This window comes from Pomacea canaliculata, linkage group LG4 (assembly GCF_003073045.1).
Source record: "Pomacea canaliculata isolate SZHN2017 linkage group LG4, ASM307304v1, whole genome shotgun sequence".
NCBI classification, from domain to species: Eukaryota; Metazoa; Mollusca; class Gastropoda; order Architaenioglossa; family Ampullariidae; genus Pomacea; species Pomacea canaliculata.
Window position 1 is genome coordinate 32,486,360 of NC_037593.1, and position 27,389 is coordinate 32,513,748.

General features: G+C 42.0%; 1 protein-coding gene across 4 annotated transcripts; it reads right to left on the reverse strand.

Annotated features, from left to right (window-relative positions):
• Window positions 1-5,230: 5,230 nt before the first annotated feature.
• On the reverse strand, window positions 5,231-26,811 carry LOC112562974 (tenascin-like). 4 transcript variants are annotated; one of them, XM_025236622.1, is made up of 17 exons: window positions 26,611-26,811; window positions 26,355-26,447; window positions 22,222-22,436; window positions 21,616-21,689; window positions 21,094-21,245; window positions 20,633-20,785; window positions 18,959-19,216; window positions 18,242-18,376; window positions 17,774-17,926; window positions 14,096-14,353; window positions 13,380-13,514; window positions 12,912-13,064; window positions 11,117-11,368; window positions 10,206-10,327; window positions 9,252-9,348; window positions 7,759-7,944; window positions 5,231-5,849 (listed from the first exon to the last, which is right to left on the reverse strand). In XM_025236622.1, exons 4-17 carry the CDS (start codon window positions 21,678-21,680, stop codon window positions 5,644-5,646), a joined length of 2,325 nt encoding a protein of 774 aa, XP_025092407.1. In that variant the 5' UTR covers window positions 21,681-21,689; window positions 22,222-22,436; window positions 26,355-26,447; window positions 26,611-26,811; the 3' UTR covers window positions 5,231-5,643. The 4 variants fall into 4 exon arrangements, with proteins under 4 accessions (XP_025092407.1, XP_025092406.1, XP_025092408.1 ...); XM_025236621.1 differs by lacking the exon at window positions 26,611-26,811 and having other exon boundaries at window positions 26,355-26,583; XM_025236623.1 differs by lacking the exons at window positions 18,242-18,376; window positions 18,959-19,216; window positions 20,633-20,785; window positions 26,611-26,811 and having other exon boundaries at window positions 26,355-26,584.
• Window positions 26,812-27,389: the final 578 nt, after the last annotated feature.

The window sequence follows — 27,389 nt, forward strand, 5'->3', positions numbered from 1 at the left end:
TTGCTGTACTCCTCCTCCCTGCAAGCTAGTCGCTGGTCACGTGACTAATGTCCATCAGCTGGGCGCCGGGCGCTGAGCGGTCTAACATCAAGCTGTGGAGACCAACATTTAACTGTGGGACTGGCAGTAGGGTCCGAGTTGTTGCCCATTGCACGAGGCCCGTGCCAACAGCTGGGATTATGTATATATAAAGATTATACTGAGGCTGACCGGGTGACACACCTGCTGACTGTAGTGTGTTTACTGTCTGCAGCAACAGGTGATACAACATGCTGCACGCTGCACGACTCTCACCACAACTACTGACAACGTAGACGTGGTGACCACATCGCAGCCACTGTATGGCCATCAGCAGCAGCACCACAGTTTTACCTGTACCGGGCGGTCCGGTGACAAAGAGTGTGGGAGGCGCCGTGTGTAGCAGGTGAACTTGCTCCGGGAAGAGTGTGATGACAGCAGTACAGTGGAACCTCGGTTAACGAACTTAATCCGTTCTGGAAAGTTGTTCGTTATCCGAAATGTTCGTTATCCGAAACAATTTTTTCCATAAGAAATAAAGGAAATAGATTTAATTGGTTCCCAGCCCCTGTTGACTCGCTAATATTTGAAAGTTACAGGCTATATAGGTGGGTTTTAATGAGAACAGTTATAATGCAATATAAATGGAGTTAAATAAACATAAAAACATTAACGAAAGCATTTAAACATCAGAAAACTTGCCGTTTTGACGGCGTGGGTGGAAGCAGGTTTGGGGAGGAAGGGGTGGAATTACTGCTTTGATTCCCCCTCCATGAGCACAGGTGACATTGTAAAATCGAGGGTGACTTCCCTTTTCTGTAGCTTTGAAGTTAAAGGACAAAACCTGTCCAGTGTCTGTTCCTTCTGCCTTTTTTGTTAAACTCTTCGGTAATACGACATCACATATCCGACAGACGCATGCCACCTTCATACTTTGAAATCATTTCCTTTTTCAATTCATTTGTTGGCCGCTTCCTTGTCATTACCTCACTACTATTAATTGCTCTTAATCTTCTTTGGAGCCACGATTGAGGATTATCTTATTAAAATAAAGCACAAAAATCACTAAATAAGAAGGATGCGCATAGATAAGGAACGACTGATCGTAACTGTGTCTCAAGCGCGAATGATGACATGCTGGTCGGTCACGTGTGGTTCACGTGGCTGTTCGTTATCCGAAATTTTGTTCGCTATCCGAGACAAACTTTTAACGAAATTTTTGTTCGTTAACCGAAATATTCGCTATCCGAGGCGTTCGCTAACCGAGGTTCCACTGTATAGCACTCTCCTGTCCACCACACGGCCTGACCCAGGGTCTTGACACTCACACGTGGAGGACACGTGCATGGCACACTCACTGTTGTCGCCGGACCGCAGAATCTACTCAAATCAATCAAAAATGAAGTTCAGATTCTTCTTTAAGTCGTTAACATTGAAATAAAATCTTTGTGAGCACCTGTAGATAAGTAACAAGCTATAGAATGTATTGTGAAATCAATTACTTTTTCCTTTTTGCCTTTCTTTTTTATTGTTTCCACGAAACATTCGTCGTTGCTGTTTTAAAGATTTAAATTAAAGGGTTCTGTCGTCTTAATAACCCAAACTAAGACATACTTACACAGTTGTTTACAAGGACAGTAAGAGCTGTTGACATTTCAATACTTAGTCACTACAGCAAAGAGTACAACTCAGGATGAAACTTTGCACATTTTTGTAGAATGTAAAATACATGCAAACAGCTGGCACTGTCAGGGTTACTAGAAGATAAATAATATAACCTGATAAAAGTGATAGAAATGATATTTTTATTACTGTGACATACATTAAAAATCATGTAACTGTGTTTAATTAAGCAACCAAGTGCTGTGCACCCTACACAAGACAGACCTCGGGACTGTTTGCAATGTTTACTGATATTCTACTGAACACGACAGACATGTAAGGTGCTTCCTTCACTTGAGGCTAAAGACACATCGACAGTCGACATTATCTTTTTCTCCTGCTGTGTCAAGAACACCATGTTGTCAGGAGAATTATAGTATCAAGTGTTAAACCTACAACTGACCATTGCAGGACACCACATCTCAAGACAAAAGCATGTAAGTATATTGCATTCACACACAGTCTGGGTTCGGTCCATGAGACAGGATCACTAGTAGGACAAAGCAACAGGAATACCAGAAGAGTGGAGAAGTCTGTGTAGAGGTATACAATAATCTACACTACAGTATCAAATGCAGCTGACAAGTGTAACAACCAGAAATTGTTTTGCCGCCATGTTAAAGATGAAGACAGTTTAGAATGGTTTCGGGTATCTCTTGTAAAAACTACCCTGGGACTCCAGTGCATGTCTATGAGGGAGCTGTGCAGTGTCTACACCGTACAGTCTGGGGTTCACTCGTGTCTGAGAATTAGAACCGCAGTATGAGTGGCCCACCTGTGTTCTCATAAGGTGATTAACTTACCTGTAGACTTCCTTTGACTACTCGCACCGACAGACAAACATGGAGCGCATGTAGTCAGTCCTCTAGCCAACTAAACACACCTGGCAGTTCACATCTCAATCACCATGTTTGTACATATTGTAATTTCTCTGTCTGCCTTTTATCGCCTTGTTTCAAATTTATGTATTTTTTAAATTTCTGCCACGTAGTCCGAGAGCTCGATGTCAAACAACACAACTCTTGCTTTTTCTGTTGCCCTCATCAATAAAGATTTGTCATTTATCTACACATGTAGGCTATAAATAGGACGATCTCAGTTATTGCAGTTTCCCGAAAATGGAGAAGAAATTGTCTTTCCTGTCTCCTGGCTCGTTTGCTGTTCAAGATAACTAAAGCAGTTCATTTTATTTGAAAGCAAAGGACAGTTGAAGAGGTTTTGCCTCTTAATTTGTAAAAATTGACTTTGTAAAGTGTGAAATACATGCATTCAGGTAAGATTTATTTGGTCAAGAGTATGTTTGGTAGTTGATTGTTGTATTTGTTGTTGGTAAGCAACATGTTGCCGCCATTTGCATGGGTAGGGCGCAGCTCCTTTATCTTGTCTCATTCTGATCACCGACACTTGTGAACAATGTCTGTAGGTTGTTGTCCCACTGACAGAAGCAGGACAACAAGGACTGCAAACCCTTCACGCTCATGACTTTCAGTCTCTCACAAGCTGCAGTGTTCAACCATCCACATGTTCCTACTTGAACATATCCCATAATAGTGCATGGTCCTCGCTTTTTAATCATTATACGCTGCCTTATTATAGCAAGAAATTCTTACATTTAAAAAAATTCCTAACGCCCCTGTCCATAAAAATTGAAAGATAATTAGTGTTGTCTGCAATCGTTTCCTACTTTTAAGTTTCTTTTGTAAACTGAAGAAATTTAAAGACGGCCTACTAAGATGGAGTAGTTATGATTATTTGTTTGATCAGCAAGACAAAAATGTGTTCCTCTCTCTGTCTTGATATTTACAAAATAGTCTGAAGTTTATGTTACATTTGTTCATCTGATTGTCTTGGTGTGTACACAGTTATTATTATGTTACCGGTGTGTTTGTGTTTGTGTGTGTGTGTGTGTGCATACACTAGGTTATCTTGTTTCATGTTAAGAACTTTATTATTTTACTTTGTTATGCTCTTTGCATTAGGACACATAAGTGATTTCTATTGGTTAGGTGTGTCGTACGCCGAGCGAGCTCTTGATGGTCTTTGTCACCCGGGGTAGAAATCTTTGAAGCATTGTGTTCCGGCCACTTGACGAGCTCCAGACACTTCAGCTCGTGTTTCTTCACCATCTGAGTTGCTATGGTAGCACAGTTATATTCTGTGTAGAATGCCAGGCCTCTTCCCTCTTGCGATTGTCAGTAAGACGACACACAGTACATGTTATCAACCAGGTCAAAGGTTATCTGTGAGGGCCACACTTCAAAACTGCGATTGATAACCGAAGGGGGAACATGGAGTGCACGCTGGACAACTTCACTGATGTTTGAAATACTTTCCTTCAACTAAACACTAGTCCTCCCTGCTTTAGAACATTAGAGAATGTTCTTGTTCTAGAAATCCACTGTGATGTTGCTAAATGATGACAGATGTGTTTATTTAACTCTCCTATAATCTCAGTGAATGTTTACAAACATGTTTAATGGACTGTGATCAGTGTGTCAGGGAAGCGTGTGTACACGGCACGACACCCTGTCGAAGACTGTCCTTCCAGGCAGCTTGGAGGGAGGCCGGCATCCCGGTGGCCACAGGAAGAACCGACTAACGAACCTCTGAGTTTCTTTCTTCCCGTGTATCAAAGTCAGGTGTTTGTAGAGGAAACAAGTAGAAGTGAGATAAACATGAAGACCAGTACAACAACTGCACACCTCAGTAAACTTCAGCAAGGACGGGTTTGATTGTACAGGTTACAGAAATATTCTTTTCTTGAAAGCTGTTTATTAAGAGTAAAGAGTGTGTGACGAGTGAAGAAAAAGATATAAAGGAATCGAAAGATGGAAAAAGTGAGTAAGGACAGACAGACAGACAGAGTGTGACGAACTTCCCGCGGACATGCGCACTCTTTCAAATAAACAACAGGAGATGGCTTCAGTTTAGGACAAATACTTATTAAGCAAAGCGTCACGTGACATTTTAGAATACAACACAGCGAGGCAGTGCAGGCAACAGTCCCTCCAGAGTTTAGTGGGGACCAAAAACTAGCAACCTCCCTCTTGAATATTGTAACAGAAAGTTTCTCATGGAAGTTGTACACAGAGAATACACAGGTGTCACCAGGTGCAAAATCCAGGACTCGGTAAAGTTTGACAACATAACACAAAATAAACTTGAAGCCTTTTAAACACCAAATAATTAGAGAATGTAGCAATCTGAGTCATGGTCAGTCCTCGTCAGCAGGGAAATAATGAACAGCAGTGTTGGATACAATCAGTATCCGTGTTTTGCATCATTGGGAAAATGAAACTCTCGGATGATTGCCATCTTTTTCACACTGAGTCAGCTGCCAACATTGCATAAACTATTAGATGTATAGCTACAGGTCATTACATGTCTACTATAAACTATCAGGTGTATAGCGACAGTTCATGACAAGTTTACTATAAACTATCAGGTGTATAGCTAATATGTAGTTCATGACACGTTTACTATAAACTATTAGGTGTGTAGCTAATATGTAGTTCATGACACGTTTACTATAAACTATCAGGTGTATAGCTAATATATAGCTCATGACACGTTTACTATAAACTATCAGGTGTATAGCTAATATATAGTTCATGACACGTTTACTATAAACTATCAGGTGTCTAGCTAATATATAGTTTATGACACGTTTACTATAACCTAGGCACAATTAAATGCTGAATTAATTAATTAAACTTAGACTTTACGTTTGTAAATATGTTAGTTCAAAGCACATCCAAATGTGAAAGAAATAATACAACACGTGTATAATAGAATCACCAGGTAATATACTCAAAGTAAACCATCAAACTACAGTATTCTTCACTAGGGTCAGATGCTAGACTATTGCGAAAGATTAATGTACACTGAGCTCACATGGAACCTGTAGTGAACAGTGAACAGTGGACTGGTGGTGTAAGCAGTGGGTACAGGAGACAAGTGGTGTTAGTACCATTCTGGCTTTATCTTCATCTCCGAGAAAGTCAGGGGGCCGATCTTAGCCCAAGTCATGAACCTTCTATCAGGGCTGTTGAGGTTAACGTGGCTGACACAGTCATTCAAGTACCACCAGGGGCCCTTAGTGGATGTCACACAGCCGTAATCGTTTCGGTCATAGGTATGAAAGATTTTACCGCCATCTAACCAATCTCCTGTAAACACACAAACACACACAATTGTGTACTAGTAGACACACAAAGTCCTAAGCACAAATATATCATCACTACAACACATCTATAAAAACTTTTGTTATTAAATGTGTTATTTCTGTGTTGTTCATCATAACAAAGCCAAACACCACGCAACACAAATACAAACAGAGTTTTTTAAAAATTCCTAATGATGCTTAGCCCAGCATATCATCCAGAGCATAACAGTTTTTAAACAGAAGAATGTCTCAGCTAAAATATGTAAAAATGAATGAGTATCACTAACTCTCCCCTGTGGGACCCCGGGGTATGCTTGCCTAGCGAGCACGGTAAGAACAGGGTCCCTGCCATCCAGCCAGGCATGTCGTAAGAGGCGACTAAGGTGGACACCTCACCTAGAGGTACAGTAGGTTGTGGTAGGGCTAACAACCCCACCATGTGAAAAAAATCATGTTACAGAAACTAAAACCAGAGAACTCGTCACAGATGGCGGAGGTAATGAAGCACACCAGGAGACTGGACTAATGACGGACGACAGCCAAACCTGACAGTGGATTTACTGAAGCCGAGGCAAAAGTTGAGGGTGGGGTGCTGGAACGTGCAGACCTTGTACCAGACTGGCAGGATGCTCCAATTAGTCAAGGAGTTTGACAACTACAACTTGGACATCCTGGGAGTCAGTGAGGTCAGATGGACCGGCACGGGAAAGAGGAGACTAGCGTCAGGACATACCATCTTGTTCTCAGGAAGATCAGACGCTCAGCACTCTGAAGGAGTAGCTCTACTCCTCAACAAGAAAACGGAAAAGGCACTGCTGGAATGGAAGCCTTATGGACCTAGGCTTTTGAGAGCAAGATTCCATTCAAAGTACACCAAGCTGACAGTGCTAGCCTGCTATGCACCAACAGAAGTCTCCGAGGCAGAAGACAAGGATGCTTTTTACGATCAGCTCCAAGCAGCCTCAGAGAGCGTTCCAGCCCACGACATGTTGCTCATCATCGGCGACCTCAATGCCAAGCTGGGAAGTGACAACACCTGCAGGGAGCATGTCATGGGCAAGCATGGAATTTGTACCATCAATGACAACGGAGAGAGACTGGCAGACTTTTGTGAAGAAAACAACCTACTGATTGGAGGCACACTCTTCCCACACAAAGACATCCACTAGTCAACGTGGACATCACGTGTTGTCACACCGCCACCTATACATGCAGGAAAAAGCTAATGCCTTCTCAGAAACAGCTGGAAACCTTGGCTTGAAGGTCAGCACAAAGAAAACGAAAAGTATGAGAGTGAACGCCAGAGTCCAAGACAGCATCAAACTCAATGGAGAAGAGATTGAGGAAGTTGACAGTTTCACCTATCTTGGGTCCAAAATGTCAAACACCGGGGATGCGGAGGTGGAGATGCGAGCCCGACTGTTGAAAGCCAGCCAGGCCTTCGCCTCACTCAGGAGCACATGGAAGGCAACAAAACTTCAGTCAGAAGATCAAGCTGAGAATATTCCAGTCAGCTGTGATCAGCATCCTCCTTTACGGATCCGAATCATGGAAGATGACCAAAACCATCTGTAACAGACTTGATGTCTTCCAAAACAGATGCATCAGGCGCATACTTAACATCTTCTGGCTCCTAAGAACACACACACAAACACACAAACAAATCCCAGACAAGAAAGAAACCCGCGGAAATGTCTTTTCCTTTCTCTGTTTCCCTAATCATCACACCTGTTGTTTCAAGTTACATCAAAGGAAACGCACGCGATAGGAGGCGCTGTCAGCCTCGCACACATGCACACAAACCTACACACTCACAAATGTAGTCATCCACTTATTTCTTAACCAGCCAGACAGGCAGCCTGCCAGCTAACCTGCGTCTCACTCTTTCTTACTGTTGAGTGGTCAGTACGTACCTGCGTCACCAGAGTAGCGCCACACGTCAGAAATTGCGTAGTAATCTGACTCCTCCAAAAAGAAAGACCTGTATTGTGCCCAGTAGCGTCTCCCGGACTCAGCCACCAGGTCCACTCTCAAGAGCATACCATTTGGACTCCATGACAGTTCTCTAAACCTTGACAGTTCGTAAATCGCGTGCAGGCCTGAGACAAGACAAGGCAACGACCTCATGTCAACAGACAAGTCCAGCAGTGAAATATTTGTGTTGATCTTGCTCAAGTTCTCATGAACACAGACATGTCGCTGGTCATTACCTGTCCTATGATGTCATAAAACTGTTGACATTATTGCTAGACTTCAGATGATAAAAAGGTAAATCACAAACTGAGTTTTCAGCTCTGTTGTTATTACTACCAATAATAAAGTGTATTCTCCATGTAAGTACGAGGTCCATGCGCTGTATACAAACAACAACAAATGTACAGTCATCCATACAGAAACATTAGGATAAACATCAGAAAGCAGACATGAACATAAACTGTACAACAGATAACACCAGCACTGGAGGAAGAATTAATTAGTGGGTAGAGCTGTACTCCTGATTACAAAATATATTTCTGAAAGAGAAAGGTTTTAAGGAAGTTTTTGAAGGCTTCAGATGTCGGCACAAGGCGAGGAGAGGGAGGACATGTCAAGCAGTGTGACCTGAGTAGGAAACTGAGAATTTGCCGGTCTAGTGTAGGACACAGAGAAGAAGCAACACAGACTAGGTGGTAAAGTGTCAGTACACACACATACAGACACACAGGTGCAAACTCAGATATATAGAGTTGTTTTTACACACAAAGCGATATAGCTTTAAAATGGTATGACACTATGATTATGACACATATACACAGGTGTTTATAAGACCATTCTTACAGACTACATGTAGACTAATATAAATAAATAGACAGGTTGAAGGACATTTTTACACACTATATCCTATATCACAACAAAACAAAATTATAGACTGTAATACAACTACACGAAATGTTAAAGCTCCTGTGCTTTAATAAAGTTCGGAACCTATCCACACCCTGCAATCAGATAATCCTACAGAAAACAAAACAAAACAAAACAAAACAAAAACAAACCACATGGTATGTCACAGTGATTTATTTCCTCGCAACCTTCGTGTTTCTTTCTATTTGAGACTTTGTCAACTGAGACACTACAGGATCATCAGCCATCCATTCATTCCATGACTAGCATCATCATTATCACAGCAAACAAAGCATGCTAAGGAAACAGTACACAAAATAGTGAGCAATAAGCATCGTAGGACAAAATTATAATAGAACAACAGAAACAGCAACCTGTGTATTGACCAGTGTACATCACACAAACAACACAATAAAACACAATACTGACTACAGCCTGACTTTGAATGTAAAACAAATGTTGAGGTTACAGTTATGCAGGAGGAGGGATAATGCCAGAGAATGCAAGAGATATGTCAACATCTTACCCAGCCAGAAGTCTCCAGAGATGTCACCAAAACCGTTTACATATTCTGTCCAGTTCCGGTTGAAGTCAACTGTGAAGTCACGACGTCTCTGGAAGACCTGCACGTGACACAAGTTCACAGGTCGTTACTATGGTACCAGCATGCTCGACAGGATTCAGCACTAATTACAGTTTAATGAGTTGACAAAGGATGAGTCATAACTTATAAAATATAACAGCTTGTGACTTTATTAGCTGTTGTTATGATTATAATGTCAACACTTCACGGTTACGATAAACTATGTGAACATGATGTAATAGTATATAGTGTAGTATATAGTGTAGTAGAAAGTGTAGTATATAGTGTAGTATACAGTGCAGTATATAGTGTAGTATACAGTGCAGTATATAGTGTAGTATATAGTGTAGCAGAAAGTGTACTATATAGTGTAGTATTCAGTGTAGTATATAGTGTAGTATACAGTGCAGTATATAGTGTAGTATATAGTGTAGTATATAGTGCAGTATATAGTATATAGAACACAATGTACACTTTCCTGGCTGTAAATGTGTGACATCAAGTCGCTGTGATCAATTACATGGCAACATAATAAACATTACAAAAAGCATTTTATTTCAACTCCTTATCAAACCTACAGTCGCTGATCCTGAAGCAGGAATGGATGCAAGGGGTTAAAGGATGCGACTACAAACAACCGACACACACACACACCAACACACTAGATGTAGGTCTGTCTACAACCACCCTCAACACACGGAGTCTACCAGCGAGATAGACAAACTGTTGGAAACAGAAGGTGGACAAGCATCTCTCCTGCTTCGTGTTGAAAATGTCGAGAGAGCTGTAAGGATGTGACCCTGGGTACAAGTGGTGTCGCACTGTTGCGAGCAGGATACAGTGTGCAGGTGAGATGCTACCTGAGTCGTACACACTGACAAACACGACCACACGTACCAGCCAGCCGCCGCCCGCAGTGTCCATATCACACCACACTGTGAGAGCTCCTTTGTTGTCTGCTAGCTCAACGGTGTAGACACCACTCTTTGCGCCAGTCGCCTGCCAGTCTTCACATGACCCTATTTGTACACAAACAAATCATTCCACTCGTAAGTGATTGTTACAAAGGGCGCAGTGAACTTCGTACAATGACGGGAACAATGGAGGACAAGTAGGGCAATAACCATGACAACTTCAATAGTTAATAAGACAACAGTCAAGGTAAAGACTCAGTCCCTCAGGCAAACAGTTTCTATGTGCATGCATCACACAGTTCACACTGCTCTGATACAAGACAGTCACACTTGCTGACCGCCGGTAACACTAGCCATCCCATAATTTTAGCTCTATGTCTACCAGTATCTGACTGCCACGTGTACATATCTTATTCCTCCTCCTTAATATCACTTCTGCCTCCTCATCTTCATAGCCACTTCCTCCTCTAACCTTTACAATCAGTTTAGTTATAAAGTAATAAAGTGACAGTTAGTAACGACTTTCACTAGAGTAGACAACAAAGATATGTGGTAGTGGCGGCTGTGATGTTCTTCATCGACACATTCCCCTCTGTGGTGCACTAGTGCTTTAACCCTTAAAGTGATTAACCCAATGTATCTGAGGTTAACTGCCATCTTACAATTGTTAGAAAGGAAGAAAACCGTTCGCTCGTGGACATGAATAAACACTGAATGCTAAACTCTGTAAATCCGAAATATTATGTAAACATTGAGATGAAAGTTGTTTGATGAAAATAATTACTGTAAACAACTAACTAGAGTATCTTTACTGTAAGAAACACACAAACTGACGGTAGACAACGTGTGTAGACAAGCTGAGTACTACTCATCCTTCTACTGCTTCTCACTTACTTGCAACACGACACTTCTTCTCGGTTTCATTGAAGGCAAAATGGCATACACATCGTCCTGACAAACAATCGCTGTATGGGTCAGGGCAATCAATCTTGTTGTGGCACACTAAGTTGTGCCAGGTATGGTGTGTGGCAAAAGTGGACTTGCAGGATTTCTGGTAGTGGGTCCAGCCTTTACTCGTCTTAGGATACCAGTTGGAGGGAGAGTCATGAGCGGTGACATCATGAAGTCGGCATTGACCTCCACTGGCTGGAACAGAAGGTAGAGAGACAGAGACATAACTGAACATGATGCAAAACATTTTGAACACAGAAGAGTGAAAGCAAGTTATGTGAACATTTCACTAAAGGTGATTGTGTTACTTCAAGGTTTTCAGCAAAAGGCGCGGTACGTAGTTGTTTATTTGTGATTGTTTACTGTTGTCTTGCTAGGAGCATGCCTGTCACACACTTGTTTGACAATAAAAATAAAGTGGAATGTTTTCTCCATTCCTGCTGTGCTCCCCCAGTGTTGTCAGTCCATGGTCCTGATGCTAGAGTCCTGGATGTCTTGTTGTCAGTGTCAGAGCTGCAGGGCGAGCTGAGGAGGTCTGGCACTTATCTATCATTAGCGATGACAAGACATCTCCCACAGATGACAGTGTAGTTTCCTAAATAGCATTCTCTTGATAAATGTGAGATAAGTGTGACACGATAACCACTATCCAAGTTCTACATATTTCTAGATCGTTGTATCTGAGCTAAAGACTTTAAAATAGTCACGATACTTGTTTATTGTTTAGCTAAACCACTTGTCATTCAATGTTCACGCAACAACAACTGTATGCAAGGAGTGCCAGATAGATAAAGGTTAGTTCCAAGTTGGATTAAGTAACAATAAATAATAAGCCTATATCACGGCAAGCAGCCAGCCCTGTAAACAGATGCCACGTGCAGAGAAAGATGAGCGTGCCCGAGACGAGAAATGAACTCAGGGCAGCCAACCTTCACTGTATTGGTGACAGGCGTTAACCATTGCGCTACCGGACCGCTGACAGAAGAAGGAGACAAGGACAGCAAAGGAAGAGAACGATGAAGACGACTGATGACTAATAAAAACAAATGAAGGAAAGGCAAGGAAAACTTAGAGAACAAGAACTGAGAGTGTCGGTATTCAGCAGAGGAGGACGACGAAGGAAGGAGCAATAAACGGAAAAAGTGGAGGAGTGGTTGACAAAGGACAAGCACGATGTGGACTGTGTGAGTATTGCTCAAGGTGAGGTGTGTCTTCAGTGCCAAGTGAACAGATTCCTTGATGGACAGGTGCGGAGGTAGAATAGAAGAGTTGTATTGTCTAGCTGCTCACGAAGTAAATAAGATCATTGGTGGACGATTCAGTGATTCTACCTTTACACTTTCTTCCTACAGAAACTAACAACTATCAAAAGTTACTTATCACATTAGCAATGTTATAATCCATGTAATTTCACTCACTTTGTTGTATCCTCACTAAATGTATTAATCACCTTTTGTATTCAAAATGTTTGTAGATTATGGCGCGTGAAGTTTGCTGTGAAAATGTGTTTGTAGTCTTTATGTAGGCGACTACAGATGGTAGAAATATACAGACAACATATTTCAACAGTGTTGCCATTGTTTACGGGTTTCCGTTGATTTTGTTGACAAAGCGTGCTATTAATAGAACAGAGCGCAGGACACGTGAAGCAGACTTTAGCAGTTGTAGAGTGCACAGTCACCTGCCATCTCTAACATCATGTTAGTATACCAATGTTTCAAGCTTTTCCCATACAGACCTTTGAAGTCAAAGGTGAGGCAACGCTTGTCAGTCAGGCACCTGTCCTTGCAGGCTTCCACAGTGAGTCCATCCGGGCTACCAATGAGGTTTGCACGTAGAGCGCTGTCAGGATAGTCTGTGAAGCTGTCCTGCATGTCGTCTGGGCTACAAGCTAATGTAAACAACTGTGGTAAGCAACTATTTACACACTGTTTAAGTTGAAGTTAATTGTTCTATATTTACAGTCATTTCCAACAACATCCATAATCAAGTGAATACATTTCTAATTTGTTTTCAGCCCAGGTGTTGTCTTTCATCCTTTCTTCCTTTTATTCAGTCTATCTACATGCGGCTATGTTGTTTTACAATTTATTTCTTTAAGAATGCGAAAATCATATAAAAGCTCTTCCGTCCCTGACTGTAACAAGCCGACAACAAAGTGGAGTTTGTTGCTGTCAATCACACCACAGAACCATTGTCTACTCACTGTCAGTACACGTGTCCTGTGTGGTGTAGAAATACCCGGGTTCACACCGACAAACACGTTTGTAGCACTCGGCGTGGTGCACATCGCAGTCGTCGTCAGTGGAGCAGCTTGTGTTGTGCCACTTCTTCAGCTCGCCTACAAGACAGTCACACTTGCTGACCGCCGGTAACACTAGCCATCCCATAATTCTAGCTCTGTGTCTACCAGTATCTGACTGCCACGTGTACATATCTTATTCCTCCTCCTTAATGTCACTTCTGCCTCCTCATCTTCATAGCCACTTCCTCCTCTAACCTTTACAATCAGTTTAGTTATAAAGTAATAAAGTGACAGTTAGTAACGACTTTCACTAGAGTAGACAACAAAGATATGGGGTAGTGGCAGCTGTGATGTTCTTCATCCATACATTCCCCTCTGTGGTGCTCTAGTGCTTTAACCCTTAAAGTGATTAACCCAATGTATCTGAGGTTAACTGCCATCTTACAATTGTTAGAAAGGAAGAAAACCGTTCGCTCGTGGACATGAATAAACACTGAATGCTAAACTCTGTAAATCCGAAATATTATGTAAACATTGAGATGACAGTTGTTTGATGAAAATAATTACTGTAAACAACTTACTAGAGTATCTTTACTGTAAGAAACACACAAACTGACGGTAGACAACGTGTGTAGACAACCTGAGTACTACTCATCATTCTACTGCTTCTCACTTACTTGCAACAACACACTTCTTCTCGGCTTCATTGAACTTGAAGCCTGGACGGCATAAACATCGTCCTGACAAACAATCGCTGTTTGTGTCAGGGCAATCAACTCTGCTGTCACACAATAAGTTGTACCAGGTGTCGTTTGAGGCAAAAGTGGACTTGCAGGATTTCTGGTAGTGGGTCCAGCCTTTGCTCGTCTTAGGAGACCAGTTTGAAGGAGACTGATGAGCGGTGACATCATGAAGCCGACACAGACCTCCACTGGCTGGCACAGAAGGTAGAGAGACAGAGACATAACTGAACATGATGCAAAACATTTTGAACACAGAAGAATGAAAGCAAGTTATGTGAACATTTCACTAAATGTTATTGTGTTACTTAAAGGTTTTCAGCAAAAGGCGCGGTACGTAGTTGTTTATTTGTGATTGTTTACTGTTGTCTTGCTAGCAGCAGGCCTGTCACACACTAGTTTGACAATAATTATAAAGTGGAATGTTTTCTCCAGGGCTTCTGCTTACGCAAAAAATTGCGTGCAGTACGCATTAAAAGTTCGGAGGACCCCTTCAGTTTTCGTCGATGGGGTCCCCTTCAAATTTGGGCGAAGAACAGGGACCCCTTAAAAATCTGAAGAAGGGGTCCCTGGGGCCCCAAAGAATTTAGCCTTAGCAGAAGCCCTGATTTCCCCATTCCTGCTGTGCTCCCCCAGTGTTGTCAGTCCATGGTCCTGATGCTAGAGTCCTGGATGTCTTGTTGTCAGTGTCAGAGCTGCAGGGCGAGCTGAGGAGGTCTGGCACTTATCTATCATTAGCGATGACAAGACATCTTCCCACAGATGACAGAGTAGTTTCCTAGATAGCATTCACTTTATGAATATGAGATAAGTGTGACTAGATAACCACTGTCCAAGTTTTATATATTTCTAGATCGTTGTACTTCAGCTAAAGACTTTAAAATAGTCACGATACTTGTTTGTTGTTTACATGAATCACTTGTCATTCAATGTTCATGCAACAACAACTGTATGCAAGGAATGTCAGATAGACAAACGTTAGTTGCAAGGTGGCTTAAGTAACAATAAATAATAATAATAAATGTGTGATGTGCATAGTTCACACTCCTGCTCCTAAGTAGCCTGGTCTTAGCGATTGATAGAAGAAGGAGACACGGACAGCAAAGGAAGAGAAGGATAAACACGACTGATGACTCATAAAAACAAATGAAGGAAAGACGAGGAGAAATCAGAGAACAAGAACTAAGAATATCGGTAGTCAGCAGAGGAGGTAAGAAGCAATAAACGGAAAAAGTGGAGAAAGGAGTGGTTGAGAAAGGACAAGCATGATGTGCAGTGTTGTCCATAGGAATGGGAATCCCATGGGAAACGTCCCATGGGATGGGATGGGATAGGACAGCACACATTTGTATTTCCCATGGTAGTCGATACTTGATATTGCAAAATAAATTTACTGTTATTTCATTCATCAAGGATTTAAATCTTTCCTCTGAATCATCTATTGTATGTGAAGTAGCAGGAATTATAGAACAAAAGCCGAAAAGTGGTTTTCAGTGTTGTCCATAGGATTGTTAATACCATGGGAATCCCATGGGAAACGTCCCGTGGGATGGGACGGGATGGGACAGGCATAAATTGCCATGGGACGGGATGGGATGGGATAGAAAAATATGTCCCATGGACAACCCTGATGATGTGGACTGTGTGAGTATTGCTCAAGGTGAGGTGTGTCTTCAGTGCCAAGTGAACAGATTCCATGATGGACAGGTGCGGAGGTAGAATAGAAGAGTTGTATTGTCTAGCTGCTCACGAAGAAAACAAGTTCATTGGTGGACGATTGAGCTATTCTTCCATTTGTGACTTGTATTCAGTCGTAATGAAAGTGGAAGTGTGTAGTAAACACAGGAGTTTATCTCTGTCTATGTGGTGTAGTACATTGACACTCACTGCAGTAGTAACTAGATAGTCGTGGGTTCACTGTGATCCTACCTTTACACTTTCTTCCATGTCACGGATCAGTCCGTGCCTCCTTTGTTTTTCGGCAATCCCGTCTGAGTTTGGTGAAAGGAAGTAGAGGGGGGAGCGGGGAGACGTAGCCAGCCCTGTGTGTGTGTTGCCCCTCTGCCATGGACAGGCAACTGAGTAATTAGTTGACGGATGTAGAGGTCGTGAACCCCACGTGAGTTTCGGACCTCACGTGCGGCAGGAAGAATGTGAGAAAAAGCATGCATGAGTGAGTGAAATGTTCACCAAATTGGTAGGGTTTGAGAAAAGTATTGAGTCGAGCATCCCCGTAAGAGTTGTCAACTAAGACAGACGAATGTAATTTGAGATAAAGAGAGTGCGGAATCAGTATAATTCCTTGCCTAGACAAGGTATGTAAAGTGATGTTTTAATATCTTTGTCTACCTCCATGTGATGTAATAATATGTGGTTGTTGAGATATTAATTAGCCCCATATGAATATTTAAAAGAATATAAGCGTTTCAGGAATTACCGGCGAGGAGGAAGTGCCGGAAAGAGGAATTATCGATAAAGAGAGATTCTGAAAGCAGCCGCCAAGACGGGTGATACGGGTACATGTGTGAGTACCAACCAAGGAATTGGTGTTGGGAGTTCCTTGCCAAGGAACGGAGCTTATGTAGAGGGTCGAGTAAGGAGGACCCGCCGAAACGGATCTCTAACGACCGGAGGGCCTGGGAGCCTGGTATCGTCTACCAGCATTGGTGTTATTTTTCATGAGATACGTCCAGTGTTGTGTGAGGGAAGTTGTTCGCAGGAGGAACATTCCTAACGCTGAGGATCGAGAGAGAGAGTATCCTACATCAAGTGGCAGATGACAGGACTGGAAAGAGTAAGCTACACGAGGAGAAGTAAGTGAGGATGTTTACCAAAGGACAAACTAGTTGTGTATTTTGAACTATTTTGTTAACAGAAGGAGAGACTTGCGTCTACTTAAAGGAACTTTAGAGAGATTGAAAGTTACTCTTCGTGTGTGTGAAAGTTAAAGATTCTGTGACATTTTTGAATGTATTAACGTGCTTAGAAAAGTTGTAGTTGGATTTTGTTAGCAGTTTAAGAAACTGCAGAAGACCTGCCTGCGAGCGGTCTTGGATTAAGTTAACAGTTTCATTGAGTGTGCTGTGTTCATTGTAGTTGTGTGCGGTGTGTATGTTGGACGTTTTGTGTGTATATTAAACGGACGTCCTGAGCTGAGGAGATCTCGTATTGTTTTCTTATTCTTAAAGAATGCGCACGTCCGACATCAGGTCGTGACATTCCTACAGAAACTAACAACTATCAAAAGTTAATTAGCACATTAGCAATTTTATAATCCATGTAATTTTACTCACTTTGTTGTATCCTAACTAAATGTATTAATCACCTTTTGTATTCAACATGTTTGTAGATTATGGCGCGTGAAGTTTGCTGTGAAAATGTGTTTGTAGTCTTTATGTAGGCGACTACAGATGGTAGAAATATACACAGACAACATATTTCAACAGTGTTGCCATTGTTTACGGGTTTCCGTTGATTTTGTTGACAAAGCGTGCTATTAATAGAACACAGCGCAGGACACGTGACGCAGACTTTAGCAGTTGTAGAGTGCACAGTCACCTGCCATCTCTACCATCATGTTAGTATACCAATGTTTCAAGCTTTTCCCATACAGACCTTTGAAATCAAAGGTGAGACAACGCTTGTTAGTCTGGCACCTGTCCTTGCAGGCTTCCACAGTGAGTCCATCCGGGCTACCAATGAGGTTTGCACGTAGAGCGCTGTCAGGATAGTCTGTGAAGCTGTCCTGCATGTCGTCTGGGCTACAAGCTGATGTAAACAACTGTGGTTAGCAACTATTTACACACTGTTTAAGTTGAAGTTAATTGTTCTACATTTACACGCATTTCCAACAACATCCATAATCAAGTGAATACATTTCTAATTTGTTTTCGGCCCACGTGTTTTCTTTCATTCTTTATTCCTTTTATTCAGTCTATCTACATGCGGCTATGTTGTTTTACAATTTATTGCTTTAAGAATGCGAAAATCATATAAAAGCTCTTCCGTCCCTGACTGTAACAAGCCGACAACAAAGTGGAGTTTGTTGCTGTCAATCACACCACAGAACCATTGTCTACTCACTGCTAGTACACGTGTCCTGTGTGGTGTAGAAATACCCGGGTTCACACCTACAGACACGTTTGTAGCACTCGGCGTGGTGCACATCGCAGTCGTCGTCAGTCGTGCAGCTTGTGTTGTGCCACTTCTTCAGCTCGCCTACAAGACAGTCACACTTGCTGACCGCCGGTAACACTAGCCATCCCATAATTCTAGCTCTATGTCTACCAGTATCTGACTGCCACGTGTACAAATTCTTATTCCTCCTCCTTAATATCACTTCTGTCTCCTCATCTTCATAGCCACTTCCTCCTCTAACCTTTACAATCAGTTTAGTTATAAAGTAATAAAGTGACAGTTAGTAACGACTTTCACTAGAGTAGACAACAAAGATATGGGGTAGTGGCAGCTGTGATGTTCTTCATCGACACATTCCCCTCTGTGGTGCACTAGTGTATTAACCCTTAAAGTGATTAACCCAATGTATCTGAGGTTAACTGCCATCTTACAATGATTAGAAAGGAAGAAAACCGTTCGCTCGTGGACATGAATAAACACTGAATGCTAAACTCTGTAAATCCGAAATATTATGTAAACATTGAGATGACAGTTGTTTGATGAAAATAATTACTGTAAACAACTAACTAGAGTATCTTTACTGTAAGAAACACACAAACTGACGGTAGACAACGTGTGTAGACAACCTGAGTACTACTCATCCTTCTACTGCTTCTCACTTACTTGCAACAACACACTTCTTCTCGGCTTCATTGAACTTGAAGCCTGGACGGCATAAACATCGTCCTGACAAACAATCGCTGTTTGTGTCAGGGCAATCAACCCTGCTGTCACACAATAAGTTGTACCAGGTGTCGTTTGAGGCAAAAGTGGACTTGCAGGATCTCTGGTAGTGGGTCCAGCCTTTGCTCCGCTTAGGAGACCAGTTTGAGGGAGACTGATGAGCGGTGACATCATGAAGCCGACACAGACCTCCACTGACTGGCACAGAAGGTAGAGAGACAGAGACATAACTGAACATGATGCAAAACATTTTGAACAAAGAAGAGTGAAAGCAAGCTATGTGAACATTTCACTAAAGGTTATTGTGTTACTGAAAGGTTTTCAGCAAAAGGCGCGGTACGTAGTTGTATATTTGTGATTGTTTACTGTTGTCATGCTAGCAGCATGCCTGTCACACACTAGTTTGACAATAAGTATAAAGTGGAATGTTTTCTCCATTCCTGCTGTGCTCCCCCAGTGTTGTCAGTCCATGGTCCTGATGCTAGAGTCCTGGATGTCTTGTTGTCAGTGTCAGAGCTGCAGGGCGAGCTGAGGAGGTCTGGCACTTATCTATCATTAGCGATGACAAGACATCTTCCCACAGATGACAGTGTAGTTTCCTAGATAGCTTTCTCTTGATAAATGTGAGATAAGTGTGACACGATAACCACTATCCAAGTTCTACATATTTCTAGATCGTTGTATCTGAGCTAAAGATTTTAAAATAGTCAGGATACTTGTTTATTGTTTACCTAAGCCACTTGTCATTCAATGTTCACGCAACAACAACTGTATGCAATTAGTACCAGATAGATAAAGGTTAGTTGCAAGGTGGATTAAGTAACAATAAATAGGTATAATAGTTTAGCTGCACACAAGTAAACATTCCGGGACCTCAAGAAGTCAAAGTAAGTCATTGGGTGGAGGGCTGAGTACCACAGACTGTGCAGGTATCAAATGATATTAGCCTCGGTTCATACTTTTGTTATTTATGTCTTTATGCCAGTTCACCTGCAACTGTTTGAGCATCATTTCAGGCCAGTACACCAAAGAAAACAAGTTCATTGGTGGACGATTGAGCTATTCTTCCATTTGTGACTTGTATTCAGTCGTAATGAAAGTGGAAGTGTGTAGTAAACACAGGAGTTTATCTCTGTCTATGTGGTGTAGTACATTGACACTCACTGCAGTAGTAACTAGATAGTCGTGGGTTCAGTGTGATTCTACCTTTACACTTTCTTCCTACAGAAACTAACAACTATCAAAAGTTAATTAGCACATTAGCAATGTTATAATCATGTAATTTCACTCACTTTGTTGTATCCTAACTAAATGTATTAATCACTTTTTGTATTCAAAATGTTTGTAGATTATGGCGCGTGAAGTTTGCTGTGAAAATGTGTTTGTAGTCTTTATGTAGGCGACTACAGATGGTAGAAATATACACAGACAACATATTTTAACAGTGTTGCCATTGTTTACGGGTTTCCGTTGATTTTGTTGACAAAGCGTGCTATTAATAGAACACAGCGCAGGACACGTGACGCAGACTTTAGCAGTTGTAGAGTGCACAGTCACCTGCCATCTCTAACATCATGTTAGTATACCAATGTTTCAAGCTTTTCCCATACAGACCTTTGAAATCAAAGGTGAGACAACGCTTGTCAGTCAGGCACCTGTCCTTGCAGGCTTCCACAGTGAGTCCATCCGGGCTACCAATGAGGTTTGCACGTAGAGCGCTGTCAGGATAGTCTGTGAAGCTGTCCTGCATGTCGTCTGGTCTACAAGCTAATGTAAACAACTGTGGTAAGCAACTATTTACACACTGTTTAAGTTGAAGTTAATTGTTCTACATTTACACGCATTTCCAACAACATCCATAATCAAGTGAATACATTTCTAATTTGTTTTCGTGTTTTCATTCATCCTTTCTTCCTTTTGTTCAGTCTATCTAAATGCGGCTATGTTGTTTTACAATTTATTGCTTTAAGAATGCGAAAATCATAGAAAAGCTCTTCCGTCCCTGACTGTAACAAGCCGACAACAAAGTGGAGTTTGTTGCTGTCAATCACACCACACAACCATTGTCTACTCACTGTTAGTACACGTGTCGTGTGTGGTGTAGAAGTACCCGGGTTCACACCTACAGACACGTTTGTAGCACGTGACGTAGGGCGCATCGCAGTCGTCGTCAGTCGAGCATCCTACATTGTGCCAAGTCTTTGGCGGACATTCAGTGCCTTGGCAACTAGAATTTGTACTTTTGATAATTCTTAATAAATCATTGTTATTAATTATTTATTGTATATATACTATTTATAGCACCTCAGACATCACATGATACATCAAGTAAGACATTAAATGTTAACATACATAAAAACAAACAGAGAGACAGGGCGCTCCGGGAAGTGAAGCCAGCAGTGTGAGACAATAGACTATGGTGAAACATGTCACTAAAACAACAATTCTTATTTAAATGTTTGTCATTATTTACATATTATTTAGACGACTAACAAACGATCAGTGTTTCAGTTTGTTATTGACTACATAAAAAGCTGATTGTTAAACCTTTGGCATGTATTGTAAGCCAAAAGTCAAGAAGAGTCAACACGGTTTACCTTCCTGTCGCCTTCGTGAACACGAAAGGAGCGAGTGAGAGTAGAAATATAAAGAATCGCAGCATTGTATCCACCTGTTAAGCACATGCAACAACGAGAAGTTTCGTGAGTCTTTCTCGTGTAATATTTCTTTATTATATTAATTTAAATCAGAAAAATATTTACGACTTAGAATATAAAAAATTCATAATAAAATAATTTTCAAGTATCACTCGTACAAACATACACAAAAGGAAGCGATCCCTCAAAACTTAAGACTAAAACTAGGTTAGTGTGTCTGGCATGCATGAAGACAGAAAGTACAAAAGACACAGTGTCAAAGGTGACAACAAATAGCAATCAACAAAGGTTTATAGGAAAGACAGCCTATTCAAGTGATAGGAAGCTAATAAATAAGAGAAAAGGTCAGTAATGTAACTTGTTACAACACAGTAGGTATGCTTCTCCCTTTGATACATTATTTCATAAAGAGTGTACAGACAAAAAGTGACTAGTAGTGTCTAAGAAAGTGTAGAAAGAAGAAAATACAGGAAGACAGAACAGCTTATAGCAGAGAAAGGAAAGCTGAAAGAAATCTGCTAACAGTAAAGAAACAAAACTACAAACCTTTAAAAATCAAGTCTCTAGAAAATGCAGTCAACAAACCAAAGGCCTTCTGGGAGGTGATGAGGAGATACAGAAGACAGCCTGTAGTGGACCAAATCAGTGAAGAGGGTGGGTGAAGCACTTCTAAACAACACTAAATAAAGGGATGATGGATGTGGATGGTCAAGATAACCCTTGTGAAAGTACCAGTAGTCCAAAGCACCTGTATGTCCAACCTGTGGACAATCAGATCACAGAAAAGGTCAAAGAGGCAATTAGTTAAAAACTGTTAATCAGCAGGCCCAGATGGTATTGTCAATAATATATTAGACGCTGCATTCCCTGTTATTACTCCCTTGCTAAACTGTTCAATGCTATGACCCAAGGAATGAACTCAGTCTATTACTATCCCACTATACAACAAAGGTGACAACAACCAGTCAGGTAACTACCCAGGTATCTCTCTTACTAATACATTTAGGTAAAGCCTTTACATGCTCTCTAAATAAAATATGAACGCAGTGGGCAGAAAGCAGCCAATTCAATGACAATGACAAAGGTAATTCCTTATTAATGAGAGGTAAAATAAGTAAGAAAATGCATTTTCCATTTAGCCTCCACCCTTTACAGGGAAAGAACTAACTGAAGTAATTGTAAGTATTATGAGATTAAGGTAAGGTAAGTGGAAGCTGAATATGTACAAAAGTGGTGGTTACAAAAAAACATATATTTACAAGATTTCCTAGACTTAGGAGGTATCTCTAGAGGCCTCATCTAATTTTCTTGAATGTGCTGAGGTGGAGTTCATGAAGTTCAATTGCCTAAGATGGAGAGGGAGGCTGTTCCAGAGTATTTCATATTTTATTTAAAAATGTCTAGAGACTAGAAATGGAAAGAGTAAGTTTTGGAGAAGTTGTAGTGTTCTTGGAGGAAAATAGTAAAGACAGTGTATGATACTGTTTACCCGTCAGTATTTTGTACATGAAACTGCATTTGTTAAGTTTAAGTCTGTTTCTGAGAGGAAGGACGCCTTGACAGGAACAATGAAACACAAGCAGGTTTGTGTCGGTTTATCCTATTTTCACACTGTAGGCGGCAGTAGAGAACCAGTTATCCCAGAATATGGAGCTACACGTAGCATTGATACACTGTCAGAAAGCCCACAATAGTGTGCAACAAGCAATACTACTACCCGAGCTATCACAACCACGTATGCAGAGTAAATTATAGAGGATAATAAAAAGCATGTACCAAGTGTCACAGACAGAAATCAAGGCCTTTGTACAAGAAAACATTGTAAAGTCGCCAAGAATCACGCACTGACCCACGTGGCTTGTGATAGTGTCCGGCAGTCATCCGCTCACACTAACAGAACAGGGAGCCTGTCCTGTCTCAACAGACCCTAGTGGTCGCCACCCGGCTACTGAACCTGCACCAGCCCCACGGATTTCTACTGACTCCTGGTGGTCACACCTGGCTGCTGTGTCCACTCACAGTACCCGCCTTACAGTCCACCCTAGTCTAGTGGTCACACCTGGCTGCTGTGTCCACTCACAGTACCCGCCTTACAGTCCACCCCTAGTCTGTGGTCACTCCTGGCTGCTGTGTCCACTCACAGTACCCGCCTTACAGTCCACCCCTAGTCTAGTGGTCACACCTGGCTGCTGTGTCCACTCACAGTACCCGCCTTACAGTCCACCCTAGTCTAGTGGTCACACCTGGCTGCTGTGTCCACTCACAGTACCCGCCTTACAGTCCACCCCTAGTCTGTGGTCACTCCTGGCTGCTGTGTCCACTCACAGTACCCGCCTTACAGTCCACCCCTAGTCTAGTGGTCACTCCTGGCTGCTGTGTCCACTCACAGTACCCGCCTTACAGTCCACCCCTAGTCTGGTGGTCACTCCTTGCCCAGACTTCCTCTCACCTGTCACAACCACCCGCTCCTCTCAGCGTCTCGGGTAGATGCACCAAGGGACGCTACGCTGTGGGGTTCACTACACTGTCTCCCAGGGGGCGGGAACCAATGGCCAGCGCCCACAACATCCACGTGACTAAAGCGCCTGAAGGCTTTTCACCCAAACTGCGGACTGGGTGGGGAGGGGCCATGAACACAAACATGGCTGACACGCCACAGAGAGAAAAGGAAGGGTAAGATTAATGATAAATATGTGAACTTTAAAAGAAAGTATTCAAGAAAATAATGGAGCCTGTAATCAGTGCAGTGAAATGTGTTATTAGACCAGGTGTTGACAAACTATAATTAGTATTTTTTTAAGGACAAGCAGATGCTGAGAAGAAAATCACAAAGATATCAAGACATAGCTATAAGGCTATCAGGAGAGAGCTAAGATGGCGTCTGACATAACCAAACATTTCATCAGACGTCAGGTCGCTGCTGTCATCTTCCCGTGATGCCGTGCGTGTGCACGTCAGACAACGCACTGTCTGCTCGTCACCGTTGTAACGACTAGAGGGGAGATCATCTTGTGAAGAATAATAAAGAGAGGAAGATGCCTTCTTGTGCCTCTTTGGTTTTGTATATTCTCCTATGTTTTCTCTCCATCTCTATTGGTTTTGTTTCTTTGCAATCTAAGATTACACTGTATCCCAGCAACAACGAGAAGACTGCTGCTGCCTCCTGCTGCTGGTGGATTCCTACATCATCACCAACCGCCCTAACGGCAAGTCGCCTTCCTTCTTTCAACACAGACGAGCTTCCAGTGGGTGTGGAAATAACAAAAATACTCCAAACTATTATCACAACTAGTCAATGGAGGAGCATGCTCTCAGTGCTTAGCAACAAGAAGGAAACATGGACAGCATACGAGGGACAAGAAAGCAAACGAATAACGTATGAACTAGTAAATAATAAACAACAATACTAATGTTGAATAAAAACAAGTACAGAAAAGAAATACATTTTATCTTTCTGCAGCTCAGTCCATCAGGTAGAGTCCACAAAGCCCGTCACACACGAGCAAGAAAGGAGCAGAGAGCTGTTCAATCATGTGTATTTATTAATATTTATTATAGATTATCCTGGAACTGACCCGAGCTCTGTGTGTAGATAGACGATGACAAACTAAATGGTTGATGCACAGTGGCTGACATCTCACATGACCATGACCCTACAGCCAGGTGGGGTCAGATCATCAGGTAAACGCCCAATGTATAACACAACAAACAATATAGCACAGTGGTGATGGTGGACAAAGGATTCTTGTCACGTGACGCTGATTGTCCTACTAACAACCTCTTATCTCCCCTGTCAACAGCTGCTGACTGCGGCATGAAAATGAGGTAAATATTCAGAGCATGTAGATCACGTGACTCTTGATGATCTTCTGGAATGTTTTGATATCTCACCAAGCGTCGCTCGACAGTTCCTACCTGTCATCGATGTTGTCAGGTGTAAGAGGGCAAAGCGGTTTACGCCGAGGCAGCAGCTAAGACCACGTGGCGGCAAAACTAATGACACATTCAGAAAAAGAGCCGCGACCCCGAGACGAGACCTGAACCCAGTAAAGCTGCTTCTCATTGTATTAGTGACTGGTGCTAACTGGCCACGGCACTCGTGTCAAGTACAGAGAGGCAAGTTTGGACAAAAACAGTAAATTAATAAATAGTCAAGTAGGCACAATGTCCTCCATGTCAGCGTGCTTGACAAGGTCGGGTGGCTGCGACCTTTGTCTTTACAGCAGGACGAGCATCTCCGACTGCATCAATAAGTAGTAACAGTTGCCATCTCCACACCTGACAGTCTACTCGAGGCTTCAGGTGTGGATGACTTGCTGTCGACCTCTTGTAACTATTTCCATTTGCTCAGGTAACAGACGACCTTTGACGGGGATATGCCGTGTACATGTACTAACCAAACTTAATATTTGAGAAGCTTAATGACAGAAATAACTTACTTTACTTTAAACACACAGTGAGTTAAATATCTCACCCATAGGTCAAACATAAAATAACAAAAATGTCTTCAGGTCGACGATAGAGTCTCTAATATAAATTCTCTTCACATAAAACCAGCGGACTAAGTAAATTCACCTTGAGAGGGAAGACAGTTACTAAAATAACTGACATTTACATCAAAACAATGTGAGTAAAATAATTAACCGCAGATCAAACACATCATGATTAAAATAACTCACCCGGAGATGGTCTTTGTGAGAAAGCTGTTAGTGGCAGGATATCCCGAGGAAAGCAGCGTCTGAGACGAGGAGAGGTTGACAACTGCTGGTAGTCTGCACGTGTGGAGAGGGAGATATACCAGGAGCGAGTGAAGAACCAACGACAGCAGCGATGCTGGCAACATGAGCGTGCAAGCCCCTCCCCCACACATACATCAAGTACAGGAATGAAGACAGCGATGCTCACATGAGTATCCAAGCCCCTCCCCACACATACCTAAAGTACAGGAGGCTCCAATGCATGATGTTCACGTGTCTACAGGTCAGTGAGGTCAGGCAGCGGGTCAGGTGTCAACAGACGTGGACGACAGTGAAAACCTCATCACCGGAGAACGCAATGGACTGGGCAACCTGCCAACAGAAAATACCGGAGTGAATTCCGTTCTCCACGTACTGACGACTAAATCACACACACAAACACACAAACACACACATCACGAAGCCTTGACACAGACACACAAACATGAGCGTGAATACACGTCTTACATCCCAGCAACACGCAAGGTACGAACACACGGACACACAGACACACATATATAGAGAAGCACGCACACAAATGTATAAAAATACATTTCCTCCCTCAGTTACTCTCTCTCTCACACACACAAACACACAAAGACAGGGTACAGTCAGGATATGACAATGGTGTCCAAGTGTCTGAGACACAGAGCTCTGGCAGCAAGCTGTGGATGAGGACAGAGAACATCTCATGAAGCTCATCCTTACTTCTGTAGTTTACACAATGGTTGTGGTGTTGTTGTGTAGCCAGGTGTCTCAGTTATCTCAGGTGTAAAACACAAACTGTCGGCAGCTTAGTATATTTATTAGGTATTTACAGACATTGCTTGTGTACACATCTTATTTACTCTCTTTATTTATATTTACATTGTTATCACAAGAGGAGCCATGTTGAGGATAATGAATATGAAGGACAATATACTTTTTTTGGACGTTCAATTAATATTCATTCGTTCGTTCACACCAAACCTTCTATAA

Excerpts from the sequence above, each read along its gene's own strand:
- LOC112562974 (XM_025236622.1), bottom strand. The coding sequence starts at position 21,680 with ATGCTGCGATTCTTTATATTTCTACTCTCACTCGCTCCTTTCGTGTTC. Across the intron at positions 21,246-21,615 it reads TTCACGAAGGCGACAGGAAG|TTGCCAAGGCACTGAATGTC; the intron begins GTAAACCGTGTT and ends TACAAATTCTAG. Across the intron at positions 13,515-14,095 it reads GAAGAAGTGTGTTGTTGCAA|GCGAGCTGAAGAAGTGGCAC; the intron begins GTAAGTGAGAAG and ends ACTGTCTTGTAG.